We start from the raw sequence: 15336 nt of genomic DNA, 5'->3' as shown, positions 1-15336 counted from the left end.
ATTTTGTAAATGCTATGTTCAGAGCTTCTTAGGCAAAGTATACATAAATCAGATAATGAAAAAAAGAAATCCATAAATTATTTGAGTTTTCATTGGCCTATATCCAAGCTAGCTATTTTATTTTTCAATAAATTATATATGCCTAACTGGATCACTTGATGTAAAAACAAATGTATAGCACAAACAACTGAGAAAAATATAAAGTAAGAACACTGTGAACAGAGAATTTAATTTTAAGAACAAATGCAGGAAAACACCATAACTTCTATTAGGTCAAATGATTTCTACACAAAAGGCATGCCATAACTTCTACAGATAGTTTCAAGAAATCCTAAAAATGTGAGAAGAGTTTTAATCACACTCTCAAAAAAGAAATAATACTCACTTTTATCAGTTTAGCCACAATTAGTACCCTCTCCTTAAGTGGTTTGTGTAACCATCATTAAAACAGCTACTAGCTATTTCTTTAATGATCTAAACCTTTTAAATCCATATTGCCAAGATACAACGACCTAATAAGATATCACTATGTCTTAAGACATCTCAAAAGTGTCAGAAACTTCCAAATTAGTGTAGGAGGCTTGTCTTTGGAGCATGCCCAGATTCCTTAGGTGCTTGTCCTATGCATGCATAGATCTCCTAAGACGGAGACACTCTTTGTCCCCTACAGGGTTTGGGAGTAGTCTCCTTTGATTTGCTGCTTAACTAGACCAGACTATATCTTTAAAATTGGTGAGCCTGAGATGGTCATTCTCTCTCTTATACTGCGGTGGCAACCCTTTTTTGCTGCAGAGGGTGGAGATCACAGTTTACCTAAAGGGCTGGCACAATGAATTGAACTGGTGTGAATTCTTTCTCCTGCTCTCCTCTCTTTTACCCCAGTTCCAACAGAAATGGGCCTGGGGGTGTTCGTTTCAATTCTGTGTTGTATGCCCTCAATTTCAGGTACAGGTGTAATCCCCACAAGGCTAGGAGTTGGAGTCATGGCAACCTTGAAGATAGGATTCCAAGTGGAAGGTTCAGCTAGACTGCCTTGCAGGGAAACCCGACTGGGAGAAGCGAAGGTACTTGGGACTCAAATCCAAAGACAGTTTTTGACTTGGAACTGGGACTGTATTCTATAGGAACTGAGTTAAGCTATGAACCTATTGCCCTTTCCGTAAAGACAAGGGTGGTGCAAAAGACTCCCCTTCCTGATTATGCCTCCTATGTGTTGGGGGAATGAGTTTGTTTATTTGTCATTATACCTGTGAAGTATTTCTTTGTAAGAGCTAATCTGTCAAATGGCTCAATGGAATAGGGGACCCACCTCCTGCACTTGGAAGAATACTATTGGTGGGGGCTGGAACCAGTGGCAGAGAGTCTTGACATCCCCAAACCTCGTAAGGGTACAAGAGAAACTTGGGAGAGAAAAGTAATCTAACATACCTGACCGTTAGGCAGTGGAAACCATAGTGGTCAATGTTAGAAAGAAATTATAATCACTACCATCAAATAGGACTCTGAGATTAACATAACAGTTTATAAATAGTATCTTAATTTATCCTCACAATAACCCTAGGAAATAGGTGCTATTATCTCAATTTTAGAGATGAGGGAACCGAGGCTGGCAGATTAAGTGACTTGCCCATGGTCAACTGGCTAATTAGTGTTTTAAACTAGTTTTGAACTCAAGTCTTTCTGCATCACCTACTGCCTCTCAATATCTCCCTTGCTGAAATCCAGCTTGGGCTGCTACATTTTCCATGAAGTCTTTCCTGATATAACTCTCTACTCCCTTCCCCCAAACTTCTCACCAGAATGATCTTTCCTTCCTTAGAGCTTCGTTGGCTCCTCATCATTTACTAATTTATATTATATTTACTTATCTCTCTGGCTTTCCTGCCTCTCTAGACTATGAGTTCCTTGAAGAACCATAAGGTAAAATGCCTTTCACTTTTTGGGGGGTGGTCTCAACCTATGATTTAACTGGCATAGTAAGGGCCCTGTGGAAATGCAGATCAGCAACTTACATACAAATTAAAATCTTAGAGAATTACCTGGGACACTGAGAGGTTAAATGATTTGCCTATGATCACAAAGGTAACAAAGGTTCTATGTGACAGAAGTAGGACTTGAATCCATTCCAAGATCTGACTGTCTCCCTGCCTTCTACATATGAGGCTCTTATCACATATTTATTGATGTTGAGTTTAAAATATTACATACCACTGTCTATGCTACTCAGATTGGGGAGAAACCAAGCACATCTGTACATAGACTGATAGGATCTTTTCAGATAGACAAAAATAAAGATAGATCCTTGTGGATAAATTGTGGATAAATAAACCTATAAAATGGAATAGTTTTTCATTTTACATGCGTTTTAACATCCCTAAGCATTTTAATAGAAAGATCCTTTAGAGATAAAAAAAGAAATACTGAATAGTGACCCACTGACAAAGATTAATATCGTAATTATTCCTTTGCATATTTTAAATAGGACCATTTATTCTGAAAAATTTTGACAATGTGTGTGTGTGCGTGTGTAACATTTCTGATGCAGTTATATTGTCTCTTAACCATTAAGCCAAACACCTACTGAAAACAGAAATAACAAAGAATTGTTGTTTAGAGAATAACTATTCAATATATTTCTCTTTTGTACCAAAACAGTAATAGCAAGCACAGAAAAATTCACTATCTTAAATTATAATTATTTTTCAGTTTGGCAATCAGCAATTGCCTTTCTTTAGTTTACTCAGCTATCAGGAAATCAAGATATGAAGTGTATTTATTCTTCAAAAAAGTAATTAAAAGATGCTATTTACAGAGCCATGTCTGCCTATATGACGGAGTATTTTTAAAAATAAAAGTAAGCTGGAAACTAGGAAAATATTAATATTTTTAAAAAATAAGCAAAATAGAGTCACACCTGGTTTTTAAAATAATCCATTAGTAGTTTCCTATAAATTTATTTACCTAAGAGGAACAGAGATACAAACAAAAATAGGGGGAAAAACCACAAGGAATCTATACCCAACTGCAAAGGATGGTTACAGCCATAAACTATGTTAGACAATACATTTTGAATATATTAAAGATTGAGGCATCCCTTAGAGTTATATACAATTTAAGTCTTGTCTTGATTACATAAAGCTCATTTAGTTACTGCTGCAGTCTCTGAAGAATTGTAGCTAAAACTGTCCAGGTCCGTAAGCAGTTCAATAAAACTACCTGCTTCTCAATTTTGTGAAGGTAGCTTCAAATAATTATGTTCCCTCTTTAATTCTTCAGCATTCTTTGGTTAATTTTTGTTTTTATTTTGGCCTAGGAGTTTAATAAGCTACAAATTCCAAAAGGGTATTTCCACTTCTGTCTTTGGAAACTAGATAGAAATTAGTCAACCCTCTGTAACTTAGTATGGAAGTCCTAGAGACTTTCCTAAGGCACAAAGAGGTTACTTAAGTGACTTGGCCAGGTTTGCATGGCTAGGAAAAGAAATCTGAATCTAGTTCCTCCTCAGGCCAAGTCTAGCGGTGTTGCTACTATACCACACTTGGCTCAGTATGAAGAAAGTAGGTAAAACTCCTATGAAAGCTGCCAGATAGATAAAGATGCTCACCTGCAAGTAAGATTTTTCCCTTCAACTAAAACATGCACAAACTCTTTTTTTTTCAGTTTGGCTGTCCTTTCAAATTATTATGTCTTTGTAGTTTAATTTGTCTGGAACTGTTTTGATGTCTTCATCTGAATTCTGATTTAAAATGCACTTGCACAACGTAATTTTAAAATGTGCATTGTGTGAGGTGTTCCCTCTTAAGAATTTCAGCAAATATCATTTATTTCATGTTACAATGGACAACAACTAAAATATTTTGTGAAAGGCTTAAAAGCCAAAGGAAAGAATGCATTTTGGAGCTACATAGACTAAAATTTATTTTTATTCTAGGTGACCCCATAACATATTGGTAACCTTTGGCTTGTTTTACTTGTCATACTTATCCCTCTTTAGTATTTATAACTTTATATACACAAAGAACAGTAGGGAATATATGAAGCACTTTCTTTTTGTCCTCGTATTTAGATCGTTAATATGGAAAAAAAAACAACAGTTGGCTTTAAAACATCCCTACAGATCTTACTTTGGAAGATGAAGTTGTTTTGTTTCCTCTATCAACTGGCCTTTTAAAAACTGACTTTATAATATTGTAACTCTTGGCAAAGTTAAGAAAGAATTTCAGGAAGAATCCTACCAATTTGCAATGTTAAAAATAGACAGCTCCCAAAGGCAATCTTTCATTAGGCACCTATAGATTTGTATATGTATTTTGTGATGGGAGAGAAACAGAAATAAATATACTACACCTAGAATAGAAGAGTGCAAGGGTGGGACTTTAGTCTTTGAATTGGTACTATGTCAAATTCAGTGCTAACCTATTTCTCCCTCATTCTCTGGTTTCTTTCCTCTATTTTACCAACATAAAATGGTGCTGTCAATAAAGACAACAAAGTTACCATGTAGGCATTCATAATAACTTTTCAAATACCCAAGGCAATCATCTAAGACTAGACTTTACAAAATTTCAAATCTGCATTGACTGGAAGAGGGCGTTTCTTCACACTGAGATCCCTATCCAAATTAAATCACAAAAGCAGATATCTTTTTTAAAAATCTAAATAAACATTCATATAGAGTGCCCTACATGTCTTTTGAAATAATATCTAAATTATTGTCTTATACTTTAAAAAATAAAAGTGCAAATGCACTAATTGCATCAATAATGATATCATTTTGTTTTGATTTGGTTTTTGTCTATTTCTCTCAGAGGCTTTTAGGATTTAACTGCTAATTTAATTATGCCAGCTGTCTTATAGCTTCAGAACATCCTTTTCAAATTGAGTTTTTTTTCTTTTAGGCCTTTCTTTTTTTGGACTAGAACTATAAATCATTGGTATAGAGAATTCCCTTGAGGAAACTCCATCTACTGAGGCAGATTTGTACTTATTCTGAAATTTAGAGTCTTAGAGAGAGCCACATGGGCAATGAAAAGTGAAGTGATTCACCCAGGGTCACACAGCCAGTAGATGTCAAAGACTGTTGTTGAACCCAGGTCTTCTTGACTCCAGGAATGGCTTTCCATCCCTAACATTAAGGTGCATTTCCATTAGTTTTTCCACCTCAGTGTTTGTTATACCTGAAAATGCTTGTTACCAACAAGTTACTCCTTAAAGCTTGAGCTCCAAACTAGAAACACAATTTGGGATGCTGATATTGCAACTATTAAAAGTTTATTTTCCTGAGGAATCCATGAAATTGAAATGTTCTTAAAGTTTTAACTAGCTATAGGATTCACTCCATTAAAACATTAACCTAAAGTATCACTGATAATAGTATTAATATAGGTTTCCTTTCCAAGACAATTTTACATTTTGAAAATTTGTTAAAAAAAAAAACCCTTTCATTCCTTAAATGTTGGAATTTATGTTCTTATAATGTAAGTTTCTTAAGATTGGATATTTAACTACACCACACATATAGGTAAGGTAGAAAACATTTACCCTCTCTGTTACTTTCCTAAGCTATCCGTGGAAACAAGAGGTTCCTGCTGATTTATTTTTGAGTCTGATTTACTGAACTACAGAATGGATGCCATGTTCCTCCCTATTTAGATTTGAATGTCTTTGAGTTTACCTTATTTGTATAATACCTGCACAGTGCCACACACAGCATGGAATTTAGTAATTACTCTTTAAGGAAAATGATTGTTAGAATCAAGTTTCTAGATTTAAAGGTGAACATTTTCATTCTCTTTGTTTCAATCTTTTATAGCAATATCCATCATTTACGACTGACACCCACCAAATTGCCTTGGATTGCCCACGAGTGACTAAATCAGTGGTACCAAACTCAAATTGAAATGGGGGCCACTAATCTGTACATAAGGATCCCTTCAGGTCACATATTGATTTGGGAAACCCCATATTAACATTTTAATCTGGTTTGGCCACACTTGGGAATGTTATGGGCCACATGTTTGACACCTCTGCTCTAAATCATCTCCAGTTTGTGATTCTGTTAGAACTTTGCTACTTTTCACTTTGGAATTGTCTTCTGTTGTTTTCATGACCAATTTGGAAAGATGGTATTGAACCACTACAAAACTACGTATATACATACATTAAACATTTTATTATAAGTTAAAAATAAATAACACTCAAAACTAAAAGTCCAAATTGTGAGTTTCACTTTGCTTCCACTTTCACTTAGAAAAAGATGTATATTGTGTTTAATTACCATTTTAGACAGTCTCTCACAAAACGTACTCTGTATTCTTTAGGAAAGCCCAACGATAAAAAATACATTTCTAAACCAAATAAACCAAGGACCTTGGGTCTAATTCATTTCATGTTCTAGGCATAGAGCCTCACTAACCCTAAGATAAGTGAATTGTGTTCTCTATTTAAAGTTTTCTTTAAAATACTTTTGTGCTTGACTGTAAAAAATTTTCTCAATACTTTATTTTTCCTCTCAAAAAATAATGAGACCTAGGATATTCAATATTAAACTAATAAAGTGATTTCCATTCATTTATTTTAACTTTGTCTTTCAATATTAGACTGTTTTTTTCCCATCAAAATGTCAATATTTGGGAGAATGAATTAATGAATATAAAAGCATTTATTAAGTGTTTATTATGTGCAAGCCACTTGTGTTAAGGACTGGAGATAAACAGAAAGCAAGATGATCCCTATCCTTAAGGACCTTACATTCAAATAGAGGGAATATATTTTATATAGATAGATTTATATATGTATATATATATGATAGATACAATAACATATCAATATCATACAATATATCTATATGATATATCTATATGTGATATAGATATATCCTATCTGCCATATCATAAATATTATATATCATATTTATATATACACATATATGATATATACAGAAGTGGGAGCCAGAGATGGGTTTTTTTCATTTGGAAAAACCTAAGAATGGTGAGTATAATCATAGGGCAACTGATCTGACATATACTTTTCAGAAACAGTAGTCTTGATTTAGTTACTGTGTCCAGACGAAGAGGTAGAAAGGAAAGAGGATACTCACAGTGGAGTTGCAAGAAGATGGGCAGAATGTGGCCAGGTAAATCTGGGGGTGACTAGACATGGTAAATTCTCACCAATAATGAAAGCATGAGAATAATATTTGTGATTTTAACAGCTCTTTTAAAATACTGGAGGGGAACTATTACAAAAGTGATAGTATGTTTAATGACAATAAAACATTCAAGTAACTCTTCCTTATAATAATTAACTATACTGTTGTTGTCTCTTTCTTCCTCCTCCCTTTCCTTTCACAAATGGACAGGCAGGGATTTCTAAACATAATTCTAGTGGCTTTCCTTATAAATTATATGAGGATAAAAAAAAAAAGAAATATGAGAGTGGGACACTGTTTACTCCTAATAGAACTTTGAAAATAGTCCCCCCCCTTTCCCTTGTATCATCCTTTTATTCCTGTACTTTCTCCAAGGTTCCATATATTTATCCCCATACTCTCTCCAAGGTTGCAGATAATATCACACTGACCCTCAGGATTAAGTAAATTACCCCTTGGTGATCTTTTATTAGTATTCCATGGTATTTTCTATTTGGTTTGCCTTGTAAGTATTCTGTCTCAGGATCATCTTCCATTTGCTTTTCCCCTTCTAGAAGAACTAGATGCTGTGCCTCCATAGTGTTTAATGTTTTTTAAATTTCTTGATATGATAACTGAAAAAAAGATCTGAGCTTTCAAAACTGATAGAACAGAGCAATATTTGGAGGGATTCCTAGGGCTAACCCAAGCATAGCAGGTGGTTAAAATGAGGTTATTTCCTTATTCTTTTTCTTTGCTCTTGACTGTTCTTTATGACCTGTGGAAATACAAATTTCATTGCATTAGTGTTAGCAATGAATGTATCCATATGCACCATCCAGGTTGATGAGCTTGACCAAAGTCTTTTCTCCACTGGTATGAAAATGAAGCCTCCCATAATTTTCCCTCTCCCAGGGAGCTCAAATTATCCCAAGAGCCTTAGTCAAAGTGCTACTGCATCTGATCTTTTTCTTGAAACTTCCTGTAATCGCTTTTCTAATCGATCCAATTTGGCCAGATTTTCCTTCAGCAACTTGTTATTAGGAACCAGTTGTAAGGCTTTCTCATAATAACCTCTTGCAGAAACATAGTCTCCCTGTGGAGGAAAAAAGAAGAGTTACATTCTGCTCCATAAAAATACTGCCATCTAAGAAAGTCAAATCCACATTATCTATACGCAATTTAATATTAATGTTTACAAAAGGAATATTCCACACTACTGGCAATTTCATCCTTGTTGGTGAACACTTTCCAAAGATCCGTTTGTTTTAAGTGCAGGACCAGATAAGGAATGTGAAGAAACAAGAGTCAAACCATAAGGTGGGATAGTGGAAGAACAAATTTTCAATTCTATTAATGCAAGGTGTGAGGATTGGGGGTAAAGTATTTGCAAATGATAGCAAGGCCATTATTTAAAGGCATTCTCATGGGTAGAACACAGCTGGTGCCTTCTGGCAGTGAGGTAACTGAATTTTAGGTCATTCTCCGAGACTGACCTAGATGAGACAGATAGGTGGTACAGTGAATATAACGTTGAGCCAGTGTCAGGAAGACCTGAATTAAAATCTAACTTTAGATCTTATTGTGTGACCATGGGCAAGTCACTTATTGTCTCAGTTTCCTCAACTAAAAAATGGGGATAATAATAATACCTTCCTTCCAGGATTGTTGTGAAGATCACATGAGACGATATTTGTAAAGTACTTAGCACAGTGCCTGGCACATAGTAAATGCTATATAAATGCTAGCTATTATTATATTATTATTATGGCTTGTCATATGTAATAGTGGAATACCAACAAAATCACAGTGAATGATGGTATTTTGAAAGGTTTTTTTATCAGCATAATTTCTGCTACTATCATCAATGTTTTAAAATATTTTCTTCTTACAATATAAAATAAAAACAACAGCTGGGATATGTCCATGGTCACAGCATTACTGCATCAGTGTTTGAACCCATCTGTCTGATTCCTAAACCAGTACTATACACTAAATTATGCTGTCTCTCTAATTTAAATCTTACAGTAAAAAAAAATTAATGGAATACTAGCTTACTGAAATGCCAATTTTATAAAATGAAAGTGAAGGTAATTTAAAAACTGTTCTGTGTCCAGGTAATGGACACAATTCTTGGAGGCAGTCTATAAAAAGGGAGGAAATGTCTCTATTACCCTAGCTACCGATTTTAACGCCAATCCAAATCCAACTATCCTCACATGGTCTATCCACTACATCACTGTCAGACCCATAGTCTTCATGGTTTTCATTCTCTTGCTTGTAATCTGAACTGCCTTCTTGTCTCTTCTCCACTTTCAATTCTAATAGCTTTCCTCAGCTACCCTTTTGTAAGCCCCTTTGTCTATGAAGTCTCAATTCATTCAGCAATCCTTGCTCTCTGCTTCTAATTCCTAATTCCAGACTTCCTTATTTCTGTTCATGGCACTGCGACATTGTCCCATTTACTCAAATTCAAAACCTTGAATATGCATATGGTTCCTTCCTCACCCTTAACATTCAGTTAATCTCTAAATGAGAAGGTAAGGGAATAAGCATTTATATAATGCCTACTATGTGCTAGACACTATGCTAAGTGCTTTTTACAAATATTATTTCATTTGATCTAATAACCCTGGGAGGTAGGTGCTATTATTATAAATAGAGATTAAGTGATTTGCCAAGGGTCACACAGCTAACATTTGAATTCAGATCTTTCTGATTTCAGAAAAATCTACTGTGCCACCTAACTGCCTAAACCTTATATATTCCATAATGTATCAACCTTTGGTCTCTTTTTTCCATTTCTACTGCCAAATACCATCATTACTTTGTTACCTATTCCCTGGACTCTTGTCATAATCTACTAACATCTGAGATATGGATGTTTCAGGGATAAAGGCTGGAATAAAATACAGAATAATTCATTTCTTTAAAATAGAAATGAAATTAAAAAAGCAAATTAGAATGCTGGGCTGAAATTTTTTAAAAAGATGAATCTTAATGTGGATATAGGAAAAACTTTACATTTAGGCAATAACAAAAAAACTCATAAGTTCTTGAAGGAGAGACACCTTAGTATCTCCTTAGAGGCAGCTTGCACGGGAAAAGGTCAGGGCATTTGAATTGATTTTAAGTTTCATATGAACCAATACTGTGACACTGCTGCTAAACAAAATAATTGATTTTAGGTAGCATTCACAGTGTCTGAATTACTGCAAGTAAAGGCCTCACTGGTCTTTGCCCTGGTCAGATACCCTGCTTATCTTCTGCAAATGTCAAGAACCATAGCTTGTTTGGGGTGTCACATCTAGGAAATGATATAAAAAAAACTGGAGAAATGGCTGAAGGAACTAAGGATACATAATTTGGAGAAGAGAAGATGGGGCAATGACTGTTGTCTTCAAGTATTTATAAGGTGTCATATACAAGGATGATGAGTTATTTTACCTGTGTAGTTCTAAAAGAGTGGGCAACTAAGTGGTGCAGTAGATAAAGCACTGGACTGGGAATCTGAAAGACCCATACCCACTTGTTGGGATTAAGGTATAAAAAGACTGGAATAGAAGAAGGGGGCTAGCTTATTAAGACTTTGAATTTTAAAAAGAACATTTTGCATTTGCTTCTAGAGGCAATATGAAGTCACTGGTGTTTACTGAGTAGGGGAAGGGATGAAGGTGACATGATCAGATCTTCATTTTAGGAAAATCACTTTAGTTGCTGAATGGAAGATGGACTGGAATGGGGCAGACAGATCCACCAGCAACCTATTGCAATACTCCAGACATGAAGTAATGCGGTCCTGTATCAGAGACAGAGAAGAGAAGAGAAAAAATTTGAGAGATGTTGCAAAGGTGAAATAGACAGGTCTAGGCCAGAGTTTAGATAAGAGTTGAGAGATAGTGAGGAATCCAGGATTACTGGACTTCAAGCCTGAGGAACTGAGAGGATGGTGTTGCCCTCTACAGTCTGGATTATGCAAGGATCTAAGCAAAGTAAATATATTATATACCCAAGGGAACTTTACAAGCTTACATGAATGGGACAAAAGGATATCTAGCAATCTGGAGCTGTGTTACCCCTTTGCCACATATGTTTGAGCTTACCATAAGTATTTGTGAGAGAATGCATTATAGACTTTTAAAGGGAAAGAGGAGACAGAGAAGAAAAAGTATGAGTATAGAATGGAAGGAAACAATTAACTTTCATAACCATGAATGTAAATGGAATGAATTTACAATTAAAATAGAAGAGCATAGTAAAATGTAAAGCAGAGTGTAAAGCAAAATCCAACAAGAAGCATACTTAAAAGCAAATTTTCACAATTAAAATGAAGGGTTGAAATTAAAGCTATTATGTCTCAGTTGAACACAAAAAAATCAGAGGTAGCAATTATAACTTCAACAAAAATAAACTTAATTAAAATATTTTTTAAAAATTTATTTTCCTTGTTGGTAACATAAATATTGAATTAATCTTAATACTTAGTATATGTATTCAATGTCACAGCTTCTAAATACTTAAAGACACTAAGTGAATTATGAGGAGAAGGAGACAATAAAACAACAATTTAAATTGTTTATTCCTATCAGCCCTTGATAAATTTAACCAAAAGGAAATTAGAATTAATTAAAGGACCTGAATAGTGTTTTAGGAAAATTAGATATGAAAGATGTCTGGTGATTACTAAGTGAAAATAGAAAGGAGAATACATATTTCTAAACTGCACATGGCACTTTTATAAAAACTAATCATGTTCTACAACATACAAACCTCAAAAATTCAGAAAATAGAAAAATTATACACATACTTTGTTATTCACAATATAAATATATATTAAAGGGCCACTTTTAAAAAGTATTAAAAAATCAACTAGAGATTAAATAACTTAATCCTAAAGAATTGCTAGGTAAATCATAGATAGATAATTTTATTTAAAATAATGACAATAATACAATATCATTCCAAAGATTTAGGGTAGAGTCAAAGCAATCCTTAAGGAGAAATTTATACTCTAAATACTTTTATTAACAAAAAGAGTAAGAATGTACTGACGAATTGAGAATGCAACTAAAAATATAAGAAAGCTAACAAAATTTTAAAAACCCAATTAAATACCAAAATAGTTTTACCAACTTGAGAGAGATCTACTATAGAATGCTAAAGGTAAAAGGAATCTTAATGATTATCTAATTCAAATTCATCAACTAAGGACCACACAGGCAACACATAAACAGAACATAAATTTTTACACACATACAGATACATACATACACACACACACACACACACACACACACACATACACACCCCCTATAAGTAGCAAAGTCAATTATATATTTAAACATGTAGATATTCAGGTTATATTCATCACTTACATAAAGGGCTTTTAACCTTTCTGTGTATGTCATGGATTCCTTTTACAGTCTGGTGAAGCCTATCAACTCCTCAGAATAATATTTTTAAATGCATGAGACAAAATACAGAAAAGACAAGTAGATAGAGAATTGGTCTATGTAAAAGGAAATTCCTTTCGCTACCTTGATGTGTTCAATTCCACCCATGTTCATCCAGGCCTGTGCTTGGTCTGGGTTCAGTTGCACAGCTACTTGATAGCTCTAAATAAATAAGAAACAGCTTCAGATCAGAAAGCAAATACTCATGAAAAACACATTATGTGTGTTATATAAACTTTTATTTAAAGGAAATTTAAATTATTAATACAATTATCATAAAATGACAGTCATTATTTCCATGAATGGACTGTTAAATCTCTATGATTTTCTCACATTCACTGGATCACCTAAGTAAAATGAAAGACACAAAAAGTATAATTTCCCAGGAGAGTCATCTTTGTAGACTTACAGAAACTGTTGGATCTTTTAGAAAATATAAATGAATTTTTATGGTACCTTAGTTCCCATTGATCTTAATGTATAAGAATACTCTGTGCTTTTCAGGTGTTTGCACTGAAGGCTGTAATAGTAGTAGTAGTGGCAGCACTAGTACTAATTAGTACTAGTAGAAGTAACACTATAGAATCATAGAACTGGAAAGAGACCTGGGAGATTGACTGCTTCAGCCTCACTCTGACACTTACAACATCCCTAATAGGTGCTTATCTAACCTTTGCTTAAATATGTCTAGTAATAAAGAAATTCATTAATTTTCAAAATGACGTTCCATTGTAAGGCAGTTCTGTTAGAGAAAGTTCACATATTGAGCTGATTGATATTCATCTTGCTGCACCTTTGGTCCTAGCTCAGTTTTATTGTTTTTGTAACCCCAACATTTAGCACAGACCCTGGGCTTAATAAATGCTTGTTGCCTGCCTGCCTATTATTTGGAACTATACAGAATGTCTAATCCCTTCTTCCAAAGGGTAGTTGTTTAAATATTTGAAGGTAGCTACCAAATATCCCCTATTCTTTCAATGTTCCTGACAAATATTTTGATTCCTTACCATTTTGATCATTGTCTTCTGAATGTTCTTCAGTTTGTCAACCAGATGCAGTCAGTCTGACCACAGCAGATTTAAAAACAAAACTATTGTTTCCCTTGATTGGCACAGTATTGTTGGTTTATCAAGGGTTGTGTGGTTTGTCCTTCATTCTTGAAGAGGACCATGACATTAGGGAGATGATGACATGACTTACAGTTGACTTTGATTTGAGTGAGGGAGGGCTGTGCAAGGTCACCAGACTCACTGTCTCCTCCAGAGCCATCTGAGTCCAGTGACCAGATATTCATCAGGAGGACTGGAGGTGGTCTAGGATGCAATGTGAGACCCTGGCCCTTTAACACTAAGGTCTTTCCAGGTTGTCACTTTGAAGGTGGTAACACCCATTCAGTGAATAGGCCTCTTCTAAGAAGTGAGTCTAGGGATGGCCTTAATAAAAAAAATCAAACTGGGAAGGAAGACCCTCAGGGTTGCTGGCCAAAAGACAAACAGTTACTATATAGAGTCACTCTGAGCCAGGAGGGCCCAAAATATAACCATTAAGTGGTACTTGGGCAGGGACCTATTGCTGTCCAATCTATGAACTCGAGAGTGAAATGGGTTTAATGTTTGGCACAGTATATACTTCTATTAACATGACCCAAGAATACATTAAGTTTTTTTTTTAAAAACAATATTGTCACAGTATTTTGTCATATTAAATCAATTCAAACCTTCCAACCTTTTTCAAACGTCTTACTGTCAAGTCTGATTCAATTTACTTTGTTCTTAAATAACTGAGTATTTTGAAGTTAAATGAAATGCTTTATGTTTGGCAAGTTTAAACCATTTATTTTGGCTTTACATAGGATAAGACAGTTTAGTTTATTGTCTTGGCTTTCCTAGATTTACCAAAAATAATAACAATAAGACAGCAGAAAACAAAACATTGTTATGACTAATTTTACTCTCCATGAAGGAAGGGACCAATTCACCTTTGTATATTCCATAGCAAACTGAACAGCTCAAATGAGGTTATATTTGTAAAAAGCACTTTACAAAGCAGTATATAAATGTTAATTATTATTATTATTTGTCACCTTCAATACTTAGGGAAATGCTTTACGTATGGTAAGTGTTTAATAAATCCTTGTTGAATGGAATGGCAAGAAAACAAATTCTAATGAGGGATTTATTAAAAAAGAAGGAAGGAAAGAAAAAAGAAAGAAAGACAAAGGAAGGAAGAGAGAGAAGAGAGAGAAAGAATAACTGATAGAGAGTATATTTTACTTTTGAGAAGTCATCTAAACTATTTATGGTAGTAATCTACCTTAGTGTAGGACTTTCCACAATAAGTTTTACCTTATTAATCATAGATTCTTCATATATTCAGGTATAATTTATCTGTGCGTGTATTTATGTGTATTGGTACACACATAAACATATGCCGATACACAAACACACACACACAAATTTGTTTGTAAGTGGTGGCATGGCATAGGGGATAAAGTGCTAGGTTTGGAAACAGATCTCTAAATTAAAATCATTTCCTTGAAAAACTAGGTGGGTGATTATAGTCATGCCCAAGCTTAATGTACCTCAAGAAACTTTCTAGAATTTATCTAAATTTTGCATAGCTTACAATCTGTCTTAGAGGGACTTTGACCTACCAAGAGTTTCTTCCACTGATAAAATCACAGATTCTTCATGTATAATTGTATATTTATTTGTATTTAAAATTATGAAGTTATAATATTACAACCACAACTTA

General features: G+C 34.3%; 1 protein-coding gene across 3 annotated transcripts in view; it reads right to left on the bottom strand.

Annotated features, from left to right (window-relative positions):
• Positions 1–208: 208 nt before the first annotated feature.
• TMTC1 (transmembrane O-mannosyltransferase targeting cadherins 1) overlaps positions 209–15336 on the bottom strand; it is a 304321-nt gene continuing 289193 nt past the window's right edge. For all 3 annotated transcript variants that reach the window (XM_072654416.1, XM_072654415.1, XM_072654414.1), the window contains 2 exons: positions 12667–12744; positions 209–8225 (listed from right to left, as the gene is read on the bottom strand). In XM_072654416.1, coding sequence (XP_072510517.1) covers positions 8073–8225; positions 12667–12744 — 231 coding nt within the window. In that variant the 3' untranslated portion in view covers positions 209–8072. The remainder of the gene's footprint in view (positions 8226–12666; positions 12745–15336) is intronic.

The sequence above is a fragment of the Notamacropus eugenii genome, chromosome 3 (assembly GCF_028372415.1).
Source record: "Notamacropus eugenii isolate mMacEug1 chromosome 3, mMacEug1.pri_v2, whole genome shotgun sequence".
NCBI lineage: Eukaryota > Metazoa > Chordata > Mammalia > Diprotodontia > Macropodidae > Notamacropus > Notamacropus eugenii.
This window is presented reverse-complemented; position numbering and strand designations above follow the sequence as displayed.